Source organism: Gastrolobium bilobum, unplaced genomic scaffold, assembly GCF_033153095.1.
Source record: "Gastrolobium bilobum isolate Gb01-03AN ecotype WA unplaced genomic scaffold, APGP_CSIRO_Gbil_v1 utg40325, whole genome shotgun sequence".
NCBI lineage: Eukaryota > Viridiplantae > Streptophyta > Magnoliopsida > Fabales > Fabaceae > Gastrolobium > Gastrolobium bilobum.
This window is the reverse complement of record NW_026897784.1, coordinates 6,473-24,072: the sequence shown is the minus strand read 5'-3', so window position 1 is coordinate 24,072 and position 17,600 is coordinate 6,473. Positions and strand designations below refer to the sequence as shown.

General features: G+C 34.1%; 2 protein-coding genes across 2 annotated transcripts; both read left to right on the top strand.

Moving 5' to 3' along the window:
• Positions 1-2,012: 2,012 nt before the first annotated feature.
• On the top strand, positions 2,013-6,858 carry LOC133310285 (uncharacterized protein At2g37660, chloroplastic-like). The gene is made up of 7 exons (XM_061511185.1): positions 2,013-2,099; positions 4,614-4,885; positions 4,987-5,023; positions 5,117-5,214; positions 5,376-5,437; positions 6,291-6,414; positions 6,546-6,858. The coding sequence occupies exons 1-7, from the start codon at positions 2,045-2,047 to the stop codon at positions 6,663-6,665; spliced, it is 768 nt and encodes a 255-aa protein (XP_061367169.1). The 5' UTR covers positions 2,013-2,044; the 3' UTR covers positions 6,666-6,858.
• A 7,529-nt stretch (positions 6,859-14,387) lies between these two features.
• Positions 14,388-16,267, top strand: LOC133310294 (UPF0161 protein At3g09310). Its single transcript, XM_061511203.1, has 4 exons — positions 14,388-14,685; positions 14,816-14,875; positions 15,355-15,495; positions 15,608-16,267. Exons 1-4 carry the CDS (start codon positions 14,475-14,477, stop codon positions 15,673-15,675), a joined length of 480 nt encoding a protein of 159 aa, XP_061367187.1. The 5' UTR covers positions 14,388-14,474; the 3' UTR covers positions 15,676-16,267.
• The last annotated feature ends 1,333 nt before the right edge of the window (positions 16,268-17,600 follow it).

Here is a 17,600-nt window from a genome sequence, read left to right as displayed (position 1 = left end):
GCGAGAATGTTTAGTAATATTTTGAGTTGAAAGTAAACAGTTACGTGACAATTGAGTAAAAATATTAGTTAAAATTATAAAATATCAAATAATGGTCTACAAGATAAATGATATAATGAATAAATATCACATTCAACATATTTTAGAAATTCTAAAAACTCAACCGTGTTTTACGCAGTGATACTTTAGAGTTAATATGCATTAAGAATATTTAACACATGAAAATTTCTTATTGTTAAGAACTTTCTAATTCATTGATAGATATCCATATGAATTTTTTTTTATACATGAAGAAAAGCTAAAAAAAACAAAAGGAAAAGAATCAATCGCCACCCCTAATTCGAGGACTGGCTAAGGAGTCCGCAAGTAAAAGCAAGAGTAAACTAGGAGGAGGTTCTGAGAAGACAAAATCATCATCCATATCCGAGCGGTCTAGCAGGAGGTTTGCCAGGTAGTTGGCGTAGCAATTGGCCTCCCTTAGCGTATGAATAAAGTGAACTTTCCAGTTATGATTGATCATTGGTCGAATCAGAGTCATCAAAGATGTCTCATGAGCTTTCTCACCATGCCTAGTGAGCAACTCGACAGCAAAGCTTGAGTTGCTTTCGATGGTTAGTTTCCTGACACCCTTACTCCAAGCTAGCTGAAGTCCTTTCAGAACACTCCACAATTCTGCATTCCATGCTAAGCAAGTATCAATTATGTAAGAAAAATCATCTCTCAAGTTGTCACTTGAGTCTCGCAGCACCCCACTACAAGGCAGCGACCCCTGGATTGCCCCTCGAAGCACCATCTATATTTAATTTAATAAATTATTTCGGAGGAGGAAGCCAAATAATAGTACGTTGGACTGAAAGAAATGTTTCCTTTACAAACGCATCGCACACTTGCTATGCGTTATCAATCAGAGCGAGATGCAAGTGAAGAGATATCCATATGAATTATCAATATTAAGATAAGATACAATAACCAATTATACGTCAAATAATAAAATTATTTGCACTAGTAAATTTATAATTTACAACATCATAACAAATTCTTGGTATATGCAAAGCAATAAATTTATTAATATTTTTTAATATGATACATGTCCATTTCAAACAATAATTTTTTTCAACATAGTAGTATATAAGATATTAATATTGTGTATGAGATTTATTTGTCTAAACAACTAGCTCTTTTAAAGCATTCAAGAATTGGTACTGTTATATACTCTAATTTATCTTTAATCTCTATATATGAAAATAGACATGTTATTTTGAATTGATGAATAAAAATATACTAAAAATCATATCATACATAATGTCACACACTAATATCTCCATACTGTATATTAAGAAAAATGAATTAAAAACATTTTGATACTAGTCTTTGTAATTTTATTTTTTTTGAGTTATCCAACTCTAATTATTTCTTTAAGGCTAGTTAGTTCGCTCTCTCGGTATCTCACAAGCTTCGACTCTTTGAGCCGGCTATGAGATTAATCCGGAGTCAGGGCGGGTAGGGATGAAGATATTTAAACCCTCCCAAAAGTGTTTGTAATTTTCATGGAAAACTTAAAAAAACTCATGTGACTTTCTTCATAATTATTTACTCCCTCCCAATATTTCGAATCATTTATCTTTCACTTAAAATTTTTTTTATCACTTATCTCTTTAAGGAGATAAATGATAAAAAAAACTTTAAGTCAAAAGAATAAATGATAAAAAAATTTAAATAAGAGTATAAATGATTTAATATTTTTTAGAGCAAGTAAAGGATAATTAAGAAAAATCATTAGGAATTTTTTTTTTTTTTTTTAAGTTTTCCCTAATTTTTAATGTATGAACTTTTGGATCTGTGTACACGTGTTTCTTTTTTCTTGGCTACTTCCACGCCTTCTTCTTAGTTCACCAACCAACCAATGCATTAAATACATTTGGCACAGTGTCAAGTCTCTTTTTCCTTGTTGAGGTTTCTCTCTTCCAGAGACATCTAGAAGCTTCTTTTCTTTGTCTCTATAATTTTACAGCATCAAAGTGGTGGCATTTGCACTGTATTATCCATGGCGAGTTCGTCCCCGAGCACTGTGCTTGTTACTGGAGCTGGTGGTCGCACAGGTGCTCTCTTTTTCCTCTATTCTTTCATGGGTTTCTATTAGTTCTTCTTTTCTCGCTCAAAAAAAAAAAAAAAAATTGGACCACGAAAAGTTATTTTAGGTTTCCGCTATTGACTGTGAGAATTGAGGTTCAGTAATTTGCCTGGGTTATGAGAATTTGTAAATTTGATGATTGTGAATTTTGGGTTTTATTGCTTTAGGTGAATTTGTAAATTTGATGATTGTAAACATAGAATACTATGTATGTTTAATAAATGATAAGTATACAGCATGGAATGGTTATTACAAATTAGGATACAATGTGAATAACGATTTATGTAGTAGTCGCAAACTTGCAACTAAATTAGAAATTTCACAAGCTAGTACAAAACACAGGCTTTGGCTTGCAAATGCTGTTACAAATGTATGTTAAGAACCTTGTTCTTACAATGATTTTATTGTCAATGTTGATGAGGGTTGCAAAGGTTTATATTTGAATTTGGTGTACGGTGCCATTTGGATCTGCTTAAGGTATAATATCAAATGTGTGAATGTACATTTTTAATCTTATAAGTCTTTGTTTCAAGTAGTTAAGGTTGTTAGTTGACACTGGCTTATTAATAAAGAAAAAAAAAATTATTAAATCATATATGATTCTTTCTGGCTTATTGCATATGAGATTGAGACCATTCTCCTGACTGGTTTCATTGTCAAGATGTGTAGTTTCAAGTTTTCATATACATCATTTGCCACTCAATTTTGGTTGTAATAATAGGTTTGAACTTTGAACCAATTGTCAACTTTTAGTTCATACATTTTTGTCTTGGTTTTGGATGTACTTACTAGGCATATCCTGCTTTTTGTAGATAATATAGTTCTAGTTGAAGAGTGAGGATGGAGTCAGGCTTTGGAATCCAAGGATTTTAATTTAGACAAAGTAAGAATAGAGTAGAAGAAATGCAAATTCAGTGAGGCAAGGGTTAGTGATATTTTGGAGGTCAAAATTGGGGTCAAATCAAACCTCATGTTCAGTAGTTAGAGTTCTCGAATCCATTTTATAAAGTTACAGAGAGATTAATAGAGGTATCACACATAGGATTCAAGTTGCGTGAAAGAAGTGGAGAAATGCTTCAACCATAACTTGTGATTGTGAAGTGTCAATTAAATTCAAAGAAAAATTCTACCGGACAGCTATAAGATCAGCAATGCTCTATGGTATAAAATGTTGGGAGATGAAATGCCTTTGGTAGGATAGGTAGACCAAGGTTGTCAAACTTGGGAATCTATGTAAACTCGACTAAAAAATTTGTAAGTGTTTACCTAATACAACAGAACAGTGATCAATTGCTCATCATCCTAGCGCAGTAAGCATAACAGACAACATCAAAGTCAATATCAACATCACCTTTAATGTCAAACTTGTTGGGGTTGGCAGTCGATGAATCCAAAAAAAAAATCAAGATAGCAAGCATAACAAAATGGTGGGAATTGCTTATGGTTATATTTGAAAGTACATAACAGAATATGAGCACAAACAGAACACATACAGAACATGCAGTGAAGCTGGATTGAAAGAATAGACATAATTGATTTCACAACAGTGCCTACATTTTGTGTTTTCCTTGATGCATAAACAGTGCATGGAAAGGGACAGTCCCAAACATGGTCTTTTGGGCAATAACGATTTTCTGTGAATTTAAGTGAGTCTTAGCGAGTCCAGCCAAGTTTAAAGCAAGTCAGCTCGTTTCTCTTCCTAGGATCACAAACTACAATTGTATGAGTTGACTCGTGAGTTTGACAACCATGGGGTATAGATACACTAAAAATAATATTAGGAATAAATGCATCCGGGAGATAGTTAAAGGAATACCACCGATTGAGGAAAAGATTAGGGAAAGTCGCTTAAGGTGCTTTCGTTATTAAAGAAGACTAATAGAGGCTTCACTAAGAAAAGTGGAATTTTGGTTTTTGATATAGCCCAATTTACTCTAGTCCCTAGTGGGATAAGGCTGGGTTGTGTTTTGTAATGATTGAATGAGCGATGCATTTGTGCCGGACTGTCAGTTATGTCATCATACAGAACTAGATAAACTATAAATTGATTTTATATGCACTAGCTAGTCTGAAAGTTGAACATTGTTACATTTGCTTCATCTTCACACTCTCTAATTGAAGAGACAGTTGTCCACATAATATTTGTATTTTCAAGTTTTCAAGTTAATCTATTTTAGCAGATTGATTGAATGTGCCATATATTTGTTCCTGTTGTCATATGATATATTAGTTACTTCTACAAGAAAGAAACATATATTGACCTTTGATCATACAAATTATAGTAGCCTTTCTGATCAATTTATTTTATATTTGTTGTCTTCTTTAATTTTCCTTTAATCTGAAAGTTGAAGCTAGGTCTAGTTATGACTACTGCTTTTTACCTCTCTTCTTATTCCGTAGAATTGTAGATAAAATAAGAGACACTTTTCCTTTTTCTCACTAATTGAGAATTCTTAATGTGATTGTTTGGTTAATTTTTCAGGACAAATAGTGTATAAAAAATTAAAAGAAAAACCAAATCAATATGTTGCCAGAGGTCTGGTTAGAACAGAAGAAAGCAAACAGAAAATTGGCGGTGCAGATGATGTTTTTGTTGGAGATATCAGAGATGCTGGAAGTATTACTCCCGCAATTCAAGGAATAGATGCTCTCATAATTCTCACAAGTGCAGTTCCGCAAATGAAGCCTGGTTTTGATCCAACCAAAGGTGTAAGGCCTGAGTTCTATTTTGATGATGGGGCATATCCTGAACAGGTGCCTTTACATATTTCCTATGTTTGGTTAAGTACTTTTTTAAAAAAAATAAAAAATTATCTCCTTTTACTAATATCATAGCATACCTTTTTATATAATAGGTTGACTGGATTGGACAGAAAAATCAAATAGATGCTGGTGAGAATCCATGCCTTGTTTCCATTAATCATAAAGCATAATACTAAATCGCTCATGCTTGTGATATTAAAATTGTATTATCTCTACGAACAGCTAAGGCTGCAGGAGTGAAGCATGTTGTGTTGGTTGGGTCTATGGGTGGAACAAACCTTAACCATCCTCTGAACAGCTTGGGTAATGGGAATATATTGGTTAGTCATATTTTCTCCACCACTTTTGAATCAATTCATTTTAAAACAGAACGGCAATGCTTTTTAATTTGAACAGAGCTTACACTTCATTTCAAAAGCAGAGTGCAAGCTTGGTTAAAATATCTGATATAATATAATATATATATTCATATTGATCGTAGGTTTGGAAAAGAAAGGCTGAGCAATATCTGGCTGATTCTGGTATTCCATACACAATCATAAGGTACGCTAATTCCTGTCCATATTGAGGCGTATAGCTGTTGAAGGTTTTTGAGATTTGTTTTCCTTCTTGTTTTTGTTCTTATCATATAATGTATCAAGTTTTAGACTGATTGACCATTTGCTTGAAATTGTGTTTTAAGTAAGCAAAGTATTTGTGCGCCTAGTGTTTTTAGTAACCTTAGCTGCACCAAGTAACTCTTTTTAATCAACTCCAGACATTCTTATTTTAAGATGTGGTTATTGAGTTGAAAAGTTTTAGAATTCTTGGTGTTATTTTCTGGGGTAAAAAAGAAAGGAAATGCTGATATTTGTAATTGTATAAGTAAACATTATTATCTCTTATTCTTGAGTGAATATTGATACTTAATGTGCTCCTTGTATATGAAAATAATTTAAACATATTTTGGGAACAGCAATTGATATTGATAGAAGTATCTGATGCTTAGCAGTACAAATACATTCACATCCGGTTTATTCATATTACTACATATATAATTGCATGGGTGCCTTTGATATAAAAAAGGGCAACTCCTAGTGTACGAGACTCCCTGACTTGCAAGGGTAAAGGTGAGGGTCAATTGTACGGAGCTTTATCCTTGCATTTTTCAAAGAAATTGTTTTCTAGATTCAAGCCAGTGACCTTCCAATCACAAGGAACAACGTTTCCGCTTCAGCCCTCTGGGTGTCTTCAACATACTTTATTATAATTATTTTTATTATTTTGAGCACAATTGTTTTCAATGTACTTGTTGCCAATGCATATTTATATTCTTGGGGAGTTGCTTTCTTATCAATTTGTTATGAGATTGTGTTTCCTTTCTTTACATTATTTTTCACCTTCTATGCTGAATTAGGCCTGGTGGCTTGCTGGATAAAGATGGAGGTCTTCGGGAGCTCATTATAGGGAAGGATGATGAGCTTCTCCAAACTGAGACCAAAACCATACCTAGAGCTGATGTTGCCGAAGTTTGCATTCAGGTATATTTCTATAGAACTATGTAACCAAATAGACATAGTTTCCCTATGTACCAAAAAAAATTCCCCAAAATTTCAATTCTTAAACTTTTATGAGATTTGGATCTGAGTTCTTCATTCAATTGGTTTAACAGGCACTGAATTTTGAGGAGGCTCAATTCAAGGCTTTTGACATGGCATCAAAACCTGAGGGAGCAGGTGAACCAACAAAGGACTTCAAGGCTTTGTTTTCCCGGCTCACTTCTCGATTTTGATTTTGATTTTGAATGCTGTTATCATGGTCTATATCCTTATTATTATCTAAGTATGGGGTTGAACCCTTAAATCATTAGTGCTATGCTGTCTTAATCAAATCTACTTTGTCTTGGCAATTAAGTTAAAGATTGTCTAAATCAAATTAAAGACTTTTCATAGTACCATTCAAAATAATAAATTAGATTGCTTCAATTGTATCATTGAGCACATTTACAGTGTTATCATAGTAGGTTTTCTCCTTTATCTAAAGCAGTAAAAAATGAGATTCATGAGCATTAACAATAGAGGAATAATTGGTTTTAAGTGAGTTTATTTATTCATTTTTAATAAGTGATGTACTGTTGAAAATAGTTTTTCATTTCACGTACTCTTAGATGCTGAAGTGAACTAATCCAATCATTGTTTATGTATAAAGCAAAATTTGGGATTTCACGGCAAGATGTTTACAAATATCTGGGTTTATAGATCATACAGCTTCATGGGGTACGTTGAATCCACCAAGGATTCAGTTTAATGTTTATCCCAGAGTGTGCAAGCGAAGGCTTGAGCCACAAACCACACAAAATTTGTGTAACGGAGCAGTTTTAATGTGAATCCCTCGTGCTGATATGGACTTTGGTAAACAATGGAAAGTTTCAATGATCCTGCGGCACTTCAATTCAGTTCAAACGTAATATTTTCAAATTAAATTTGATTCAAATTAAATAGTCAACAATTTCATCCCATTCTTGGCCAATCAACGTGATTGACACACCTTTTTCTTTTGAAATTGTTACTCAATGTAATATGAGAAATATAATGTAATTTTCTATGAACTAGCCAATACATCGCAGGCCCGCATCTACCTCTACAATTCCTGAATACGAAAGAAATTATGAAACGCGGGGTATTGAAGTGGTTAATATATGGGGTTTAAACTTTACGGGAGAATTTTTATTTTTTTTCCTACTGACGGCCCACATATATAAAAAAAAAAAAAAAAGTATGGAAATCGATGTCTCACAGCATAAGAAGACACTTTTTCACTAACAAGAGAAGGTTTTTTTCCATATATATATATATATATATATAGAGAGAGAGAGAGAGAGAGAGAGAGAGAGAGAGAGGATACTTTGACACATCCTATCTGTTGATTTTCGTTAATCAACGGTTATCATTTATTGACAAATTAATCAATGTTATTAAAATCGGCCCGGTCAATGACCCGGTCGAGGTACTGGGTCACTGGTTCAACCAGTGGGTCACTAGTGACGGGTATTCCCGGGATGAGCTTTCTCAAAGGAACAAACGAAATGAGATTCGAGGCTTTTTGTTCTACCCTAAGGGGAAACTTCTTTCTTTAATAAAATACGACTCATATGTGAAAGAAGTAGAATTTGCTTCCCACCGTAGCGAACCCTATTCAGTTCTCAATCTCCCGATAGGGAGTATGAAGCCAGCGTCGGTATCAGCAGCTGCCGTATAGGGTCACCACTCCCGTGCAACAAGAGTTCCGAGTAGGTAGTAGTCTACCCAGAAACTCTCAATTACTGCATTCTTGTCGCCTAGGCATAATTGACTTCGATACGATAGAAAGGGGATTCGTCAGGGAAGCCGGCTCGGATTATAAGATGGATAGACATAGACACTGGCCTTACTTCTGACTCTTACCCAGACCGGGGAAAAGATGCTCTATCTTTCCCGATCGACATTGTAAGGTAAGAAAACTAGCACTTGAAACAGACCGGTAGACTTGAACCTTGTTCCTACATGACCCGATCCATTCGATCAGACACTCGCCATCTATTTTCATTGTTCAACTCTTTGACAACATGAAAAAACCAAGTCTGAATGAATGTATAATACATACTTAAAGAATATGAAGCACAATCTCCAACTCTTAACCGGTGGCATCTTTGCTTGTACCTAAACCAATCATCATATCGGTCCCTAGGCCCCATTGCTGGAAAGGCTCGGCTTCAAAACCGTACGTCCTCGCTATGATTAGTTTACCCCGCCTGCACTTCAGAATAAATCGGGATAGCGAGCCTTCATTTCGCACGACCTCTTAACATTACACCACTGAATCCCCAATCCTTTGCTTGTTGTGCAGTGACAGTACCAATATCCACTAATCGTGGTTTCCAGGGAAAGTCTCTTATATACATACGTAATTTTATTTATTTATTAATATAATCATTTTCTTATTTATTCAATGACAGCAATAAGGGGGGAGAACAGATAAACTTTTCTATACAATCAGGTCCCCAGGGATGGGGCTTTCCAACTGAGATGGGGAGAATGCGCTCCTACTCTCTTTCCTCTTTCTTTGTTGCAATAGATGAGATTGGCATTGTCCTAGTTCCAATCCTTTGTCAAGTCAGTTAAAAGCAGCCTCCTCATTTGCTGCAGGTGAGATCATCTCCTTCGTTACCTAATTCTCTAGACATAGATCACATCACGGTAAGCCCCTATTAAGATTAAGATGGTAGTTCCATGGTTCGCGTGCGTGATACCGTGCCTAAGTTCTCTGTAACCACTTACGAAATAACAACCGAAGGAAGCTCACGATGCTTGGGGAGGATCGGGAGCGAGGGCTCTGCCTACTCAATTACAACTAACTAACCGCCTGAGCGAATTGCCGATCTCAGAAAGGCCTCCATCTTGCATTTTCACGTGCTCAATCAGAATTGGTTAGGTAGATGTGAGGAAAGAGCAGTGCTTTTCATAATTATGTTAGTTTCCAACCCCAGATGAAGACGCAACAATAAGTATAATTGCTCCAACTGCAACACTCCCTGCAACAATTCCAAGTAACTTTAACTTTAGTAACATCATATGATGATTATATTTCTGACCTCTATCCACAACATCCATCTAAAAGGGATGCGTTTACCCGGGCGTTTCACCAAAAAGAAGCATTCCTCCAATCGGCTCCTTTGCCTCTCTTCTGCGACAGCAGGCGAAACAAACACAGGGTGGTTTCCGGGCTCCGGTGCTCTTTATTATATTCATAGTGACACGTGAGAGATCTTACCTTTATACCCGAAGGTATACAAAAGGAACAACTCCCATATTGTCACTAGATTATGAGCATTTCTCCCTTGCAGGGCCTTGTCGGCCACCGCTTGCTAACGATGGAACGCATCGTCAAGGAAAGGGTCCTCGCGTTGGATTGAACCGCATGACCCGGTGATTATATATAAATCTACAATTTATATTATATAAATTATAAATATATTCAAATAAATGAAAAAATAATATAAATTCTAAATATTTTAATATAAAAATAAATAAATTATACATTATTGTCCAATAAAGGATGAAACAAACACATAATACTTGTTATATTGGTGTTTCAGGTTCGGTAAACGACATCTCTAACTATCAAATCAAAATTTCTTGCATAGTGCATAACTGAGATAATATTATTGTAGATACATAACTTATGTCAGTCAATAAGTAGTAGATCACTCAAATATATCAATTATGATTATTATTTTTATAAAACCCGGGCTGGGTCGCCAATTTTTCACCAAAATCGCTCGAATCGCACCGGGTCGTATCGGGTCTGATACTTGACTTTGACACGAGCTGTCGAACTCGCGCAAATTAAAAATTAATTCTTTAGGGTTCAGAAAATTTGTAGTAGAGTGGAAACCCTAAGTCGTCTCTCTCAAGGAAATTGCTTGGGTAAAAATCGTTTATCAAAACAGAAATTAAAAGGGGGGTTTTTGAATTTTGGTTGAATAATTTAAAAAGGCAGAATATGAAATTGGATGTAAAATTCGTAATTAAAAATAACCAACCTAAGGTTTGGGTTCCATGGATGTCTTTCCTCGGATAAGAAGATATCAGAATCGTGATTGATTTGTCAATCGAATCAGAATCCTTATTTCCAATTGACAACCCTCTCTAAGCGATCGCTTAGCATTTGATCAAAGACGATGCTTCACTCATACAATCGCAGAGTATGAGCCCGCTTGATTTAAGGTCATAGGGTCAATCAACCTAATCATCAAATCTGATGATTAATCCCTTTCCATAATCGCAATCGCGAACCTCAGATTGAATATCCACGATCGCACGGTATCAATCTGAATTGGGAAGGGAAACAAAACTGATTTGAAATAAACGCAGATCCTCAAGACTAATCCATGGAATCCATTACCCTTAGGTTGATTAAAAGGTTCTTAGCCTCGCATGGCTAAGGTAAACATGATTAAAATAAAAAGAAGAGGAAGAAAAAGATGAAGAACAGAATTGAATAAAAACTCAGAGAGAACTTTTCTGTTGTAAAAACTGACTCCAAAGGGTTTCCTAGAGTCTCCCTTAAATAGCCGTCACGCAGGACGGCTAGGGTTTCACCGCTTCATCCCAAATATAAAATAAAAGCTGAATAAAATAAAATAAAACAATAAAACATGGCCTTGGGCCCTAAACACATTGGGTCCTATTGTGAAAAACGTCAAAATAAAATTCCAGCAAAACACGTTATCTTGAGATCAAGTTTCGACCATCTTCCCGTCTGAATTGGGCTTCAGTAGCTTAAATAGAGATTGTATCTCTATCTGTTAGCTGCAAAACACAACAAGAATGGAGTCAATCGGAAATCTGTAGAGTGAGATATGGTCAAAATACGGAAGTAGTGTAAATCTGAAAAATTATGACGAAAATCAATTAAACCCAACTAAAATCTAGAATTGTGAATTGACCCAAAAGACCTTTATTTAATTCAAATAAATCATAAAATACCAACCAAGAGTAATAAATAAGTGTAACAAAATATGAGTTATCACCGATCCAATGTCATAACCGGACCGGTCAGATAACCGGTTCACCGGGTTCCGGGTCGACCCGGCCAGTCCGATCCGGTTTTCACAACATTGGAATTAATAGTTTGATTCTCAATAAATAATAATCGTTAATTGGAAAAAATCAACGGTTCGAATTTGGTGTCAAATTTTAAAGTTTGACATGTCAAAGTATCCTATTCCATATATATATATATATGAGGTTATCGTTTCTCAAGTTGCTAGACGTGCAGCTAGAAACCATAACCATACATAGATAGATAAAAGCATTAAATACTGAGAATAAATGAGAATCACTGATCAGGATTACTAGCTGGACGTCCAGGATACTTTGACACCGATGTCAAACTTTGAAAATTGACACCAAATTTTAACCGTTGATTTCTGTCAATCAACAGTTATCATTTATTAGGAATCAAACTTATTAATTCCCAATAAATTAATTATTAACTCCCAATAAATGATAATCGTTGATTGGCAGAAATCATAAGTTAGGATTTGATGTCAAATTTTGAAATTTGACACCAGTGTCAAAAGATCCTATCCCTATATATATATATATATATGGTAGGATCCTTTGACACCAGTGTCAATTTTGAAATTTGACACCTCATCTGAGAGCCATTAGATCAAAAAAGATCAAAGACTCTGATTTGTAAGCATGTGACATCATTGATCTTTTTGATCTAACGGCTCTCACATGAGGTGTCAAAAGATCCTGCCTATATATATATATATATATATATATATATATATATATATTAACCGTTGATTTCCGTGCATCTAATAATTATTATTTATTAAGAATTAATAATTAATTAATGTCTGAGACCTAATCAATCTCAATAGTTGGATGCACGAAAATCGATGATTAAGATCTAGGGTAAAGATTATTATTCTTACACCGATGTAAGTTGATTATATATCAGTGTAAGTTACATTCTTAATCTTGTCCGTTGATCCCACTTATATCTAAGGGCTATGATTTTTTAGTAATATGATCAATTTATCTTCATTCACTCTCAAAACAACGTATTGTTGGACGTCAAGTGGCTAGAGATATGTAAACTTCTGTATATCGGTTCATTTTTTCTGCGGTGATTGTAGATAATTTATCTGCGTTGAGCTCAAAATGACATCATTTTGGAGCAGAATCAATGTGTTTTGGTAATTTTAATTTATTTTAGCGCTGTAATAGTCTTTACCATTAATTTTTTAATCATTCACTTCTAGGATTATGCAAGTGAAAGATGTCTAAGGCATCTTTGGAGATCTTCTTTGATTGAGTTTTGTGCATGTTTATCTTGGCTTGGAGATCTTCTTCATTTTTACTGTAAATGAGAATTTTGGATCTTGATCTGGGATAATTACCTCAGAATTTTGTAATGTGGGTATCAGTGATTGAAACGATATCTATCTATATTGTTTGTTTGGTTTCAGGGTGGAAAAGAAGTCTGAATCTGAAATTTTGTTTGATTTGTGGATTTGAATGAATTAGAGAGCAAGAATTGTATTAGGAATTCTTCTGAATCAGAACTTTACTTTGTTCAATAAGTTGAAGATGTCGAAGGCATCAGGGGTGAGATGCGTCCACGAGAGTCTGCAAGCTGCTTTTGACTCTGCTTTTTTTAGGGATATAATATTGTTACTATCAATGTTACTACCATATGTTAACTGTTGATTTTCATTAATCAATAGTTATTATTTATTGCGAATTAATAATTAATTAATGAGTTTGATTTGTGAAAATAATAACCGTTGATTGGCGAAAATCAACGGTTAAAATATGATAGTAATATTATTTGGTAATAACAATATCCTATCTCTTGAAAAAAAGGTCAAATTTTGACTTTTTTTTTGTTTTGTTTTTTTCAAAAGCCAACATCCAAACATTCAAAAAAAAAATTTAAAAGGACTTTTTTTTTATAAAAAAAAAGCACTTTTGTAAAAATAAAAGTCCATCCAAACACACTCTAAACACATGAGAAACTCTAAATATTAATCAACATATTTGTATGGCAACAAAATTATTACTATGCAGTAAAAATGGTAAGTACAAAATTACTGCAAAATTACAAAATTACTATTTTTACTATAACAAAATTACTATTTAGATACATAGTAATTATTTCCCATTTATTACTATTTTTACTATAACAAAATTAGAATAATGATATTTTTACTTCAACTTCACTATTTGAAATTTTAATATTTACTGGTTAATGAGTAATGTTTAATATATTAATAAAGGTATTGCTTTTTTTTCGAAGTCATTGCAGATAAGTTATATGCAGTAAGTTCAATATTACGTGATTTTGAGACAGAAATCATGATATTTTTGTAATTTTAATTTATTTTAAAGTTATTATAGTCTTTTCAGAGTTATTATAGTCTTTATAATTATATTTTTTTAATTTTTCAATCCCAAAACGACATAATTTTGAGAGTAAATGTAGATAATTAATCTGCAATAACTGTAAAAATATTTTTCTGATTAATAAATGAACGAGGAACAAAAAATGAGTAAAAAGCTACGATTGTGCCACTTGACACACCTATGTGAATTTTCACTCCTCTGAAAAAAAAAATGTATAAATCCTACTAAAAAGAAAATGCGGACTCAAATCCGCTGATACTAAATGACCCTCTTTGTTAAAACAGAGAATCAAATACCATATAAAAAAAATTAAGGAGGTAAAAGCAGCCGAATAACGATGGTCACGTCTTGATATGTTAGAGATTGCACGTTCAACTTCAAAAACATTTTTCGTGATACACTCCTCCAATGTCCCCTAACCCCTAATTTATTTGGTCTTTTATTTATAAAAAAATAAATATTTTGTGCAAACTTGAATTTGTAAATACAAAATTTAGCACCTTGGTTTTTATATTTATAAATTGAGCCCATACATTTTCATCAACAAAAAATAATTTTCTTGACTGGGAGAAAGTTTTAAGGCACTTACGCGAGTGGCGAGGCATCTTAGCAGCGGCGCGTGTGTCGGACCCTGATCCATGGCCACTCTTCTTCTCCCTCTCAACTCCTATCATTCTCTTCCTCCCACCTCAATTCCCCTCCAACTTCGAAACCCTAATCTCAGTTCACTCAAAATCAAGAGCAATCAACGCCACGCTTCGAGCTTTCGCATTCCCTTCAAAACCCTACAACGTTTCACCCCAATCATTCGTGCCTCGGAGGAAGATTTGAAACCTGAAACTGTGCAAGGTGCTCTCTCTCTCTCTCTCTCTCTCTCTCTCTCTCTCTCTATATATATATATATATATATATATATATATGCATGCTAAGCTTATTAACTTGTCAAGGAGCTTGCTTTTGACTGTTCATGTTTCATCAGATGGCGAGGTGAACAATTTAGGAGTTAAAGCTGCGCTCTGCATGTTGAGATTCTACAAAAGTAATCAATTTTTCTCGTTCCTTTTTTTGTAAGTTTTACTAAAATTTTGCGAGAATTAACGGAAACAACCACTTACAATCCAAAATTAACGGGAAAGGACCAATTAACAATTTAAAATGGTTAAGGGAATGGTTATTCGTCCTTCACCTTTGATTTTATTTTGTATTTAATAATCATTTCAACTCAAAAACTTTTGGGTTAAATTGATTGTTTTACGTTAGTGGCTGAAGTTCGGTCTTCATAACACCTATACTATTTTCGTAACACCCATACTATTTCAAAAAAATAAGTAAATATTATGGAGCTTCTAAGTATGGGTAGGTCGGCCTGATTCACTGTCCACCTTAAGTGAATGGCCTCTTATGTGAGGGGGATGTTAGAGAAATATAATATGAAAACCATTAATATTTTAGTTGACGTTTTGTTCATTATATTATATTGTTTGCTGATGCTGAACTTGGTATTGTTCATGTATGCAGGGGAAATTTCACCAATCCTGCCGAAGAGCTGTCGTTACATTCCGACTTGTAGTGAGTATTCTATGGAGGCTTATAAGAGATATGGAGTTGTGAAGGGTACAGTCTTGACTGCGTGGCGTCTGTGTCGTTGCAATCCCCTTGGTATTGACCACTAACTTTGATACGTGTTATGCTTACTTCAGAGTTTTTGTTTGAATTTAAGCTATATTTTGGCTTTAATTATGTTAGAATTAAATTCTTTATACATATTTAGGTGGGTATGGATATGATCCACCTAGATGGTTTGATGAGATTAGTCCACGGGAAGAAGTTGAAGATTGATTAATCTTGGGTGGCCAATTTTAAGGTGGTCATCGCTACCGCCTGAGCATTTTGAAGTTGTCTACTGTTCTCATGTGAGGAGATGTTGTGTTCTGATGACATCATAGAAATTGGATTAAGAAGAATGATATCTGTGATCGGAGAATATTGCTCATGATTAATCAAATTGAACATCTTTGTACAGCCAAAGAAAATACAGTGCTGAGACATAGAAGGATCTGCATATTGAATATCCTACATTTGTACTTCAACAATCACCCTTTTTCAATCCAACATGGGGACAGTCATCTGCATAAGGATTAATCTGTCCTGGATGTGTTATGCAATCATACCGAGATAAATGGTTGTTTTAGATTTTGTGTTTTATATTAGAAGATGCTGGCACACATTCTTTGACACTATGTTTTTAGCACACTCTATTATCGGGTGAAATTCCATATTGGCCCCACTAAATAAATGTATTTAGTGGGGCCAGCATGCCATTTCACCCAATAATATGTTGAAAAGAGAATTTCAAAGAGTGCGTTGCTAGCATTTTTTATATAATTTTTTATTTGTTTTGTAATAGAAATTCAAAATTAATATATCATATTTTAAATTGCTTCATTGAATTTTTATTTTAACTTAAAGGTTAAATTACTCATTTGGTCCCTATAGTTTCACTCAAAATTCAATTTAGTCCTTATAGCTTAAAACTTTTTTGAAAAAATCTCTGTAGTTGTCAAACAATGCAAAATAGTCCTTTTCAGTTGGGTTTGTTCCCTATTTGAAATCAGGCTATAAGGATCTAACAGGGACCATTTTGCATTGAATATTATTGGCCCATTTTACTTTTATTGAAAATTGTAAGGATCTTTTTAAATGGTTTTGAACTGTGAGTGGAACTATAGGGACCAGATTTAAGCTAAATAAAATGCTGATATGTCAGTATCTATACTTCTTCAGTACTTCGACTCTTAGCTACATCAGGAAGTTGTCTTATAGTTAATAGTAGATTATATGAAGCTCGCAAATCAAAATATGTGATATGTTTGACATTAATTGAAAGAAAAACTATAATTATTTCAATTTTGAATTAACTCAACAAGAATGCCTTGATGACTGGTTGTTTTGGGTTGAGAATTTTCGAAATCTTCTTGGCATAAAATTCTGAACACAAAAAGTCAGTTTTAAGTCGGAAATTTGGTAGGTTTAGTTATAAAACATTAAAAAATAAAATTGACTCAGGTGTGACTGATAGATGTAAAAATATGTTTTTTTCCCCTGGTGTGTGTATTTTATGTTATACTAACATATACCAAATACTACATAGCACATTAACATATTTGTTGGTGGGTTACTAGTCGTCAATTTACTTATTGCTAATGCACATTAACATTTGGTGGATGAGTTCGTCTGAATGTGTTGTGGGGTTGTGTTTCCTTTCTTTGCTGTCTTTCCTTCTATGCTAAATTGCTGGTGGCTTTCGAGATAAAGGCAGGTATTTGGATTTTGGTAACTAATTGCTGTAGAAAAATGTGTGCTTGGTCGAACCGAGAGTTGCTCGGGAATATTTCTTTCAGAGAGCAAGAATGTAGATTAGTAATCAGGATTGCCAACAGGAGCAATCTACTCTGACTAAGAGCAACCCTCTTCAACTATACGCAAGCGTACGTGTCAAGCATCATAGGGTATTATAGCCCCAGATTTATCGTCCTCAGGGAGCAGTTGTGAAGTAAGAAGCGCTAAAGGAAACTTAATTTGTAAAATGGAGCAATAAAGGGAATCACTATTCTCATCTAAGCTTCACAAAGAGCAATCTCTGAGCAGCTAGTTAAACAATGTTAATCATTCTGAACCAGATGAGAGCAGTGAATGACTTAGCATGGTCATCGAATAAAATGGCATCAATTGAAGTAACTTTAAGAGCAGTCAACGAAATGAAA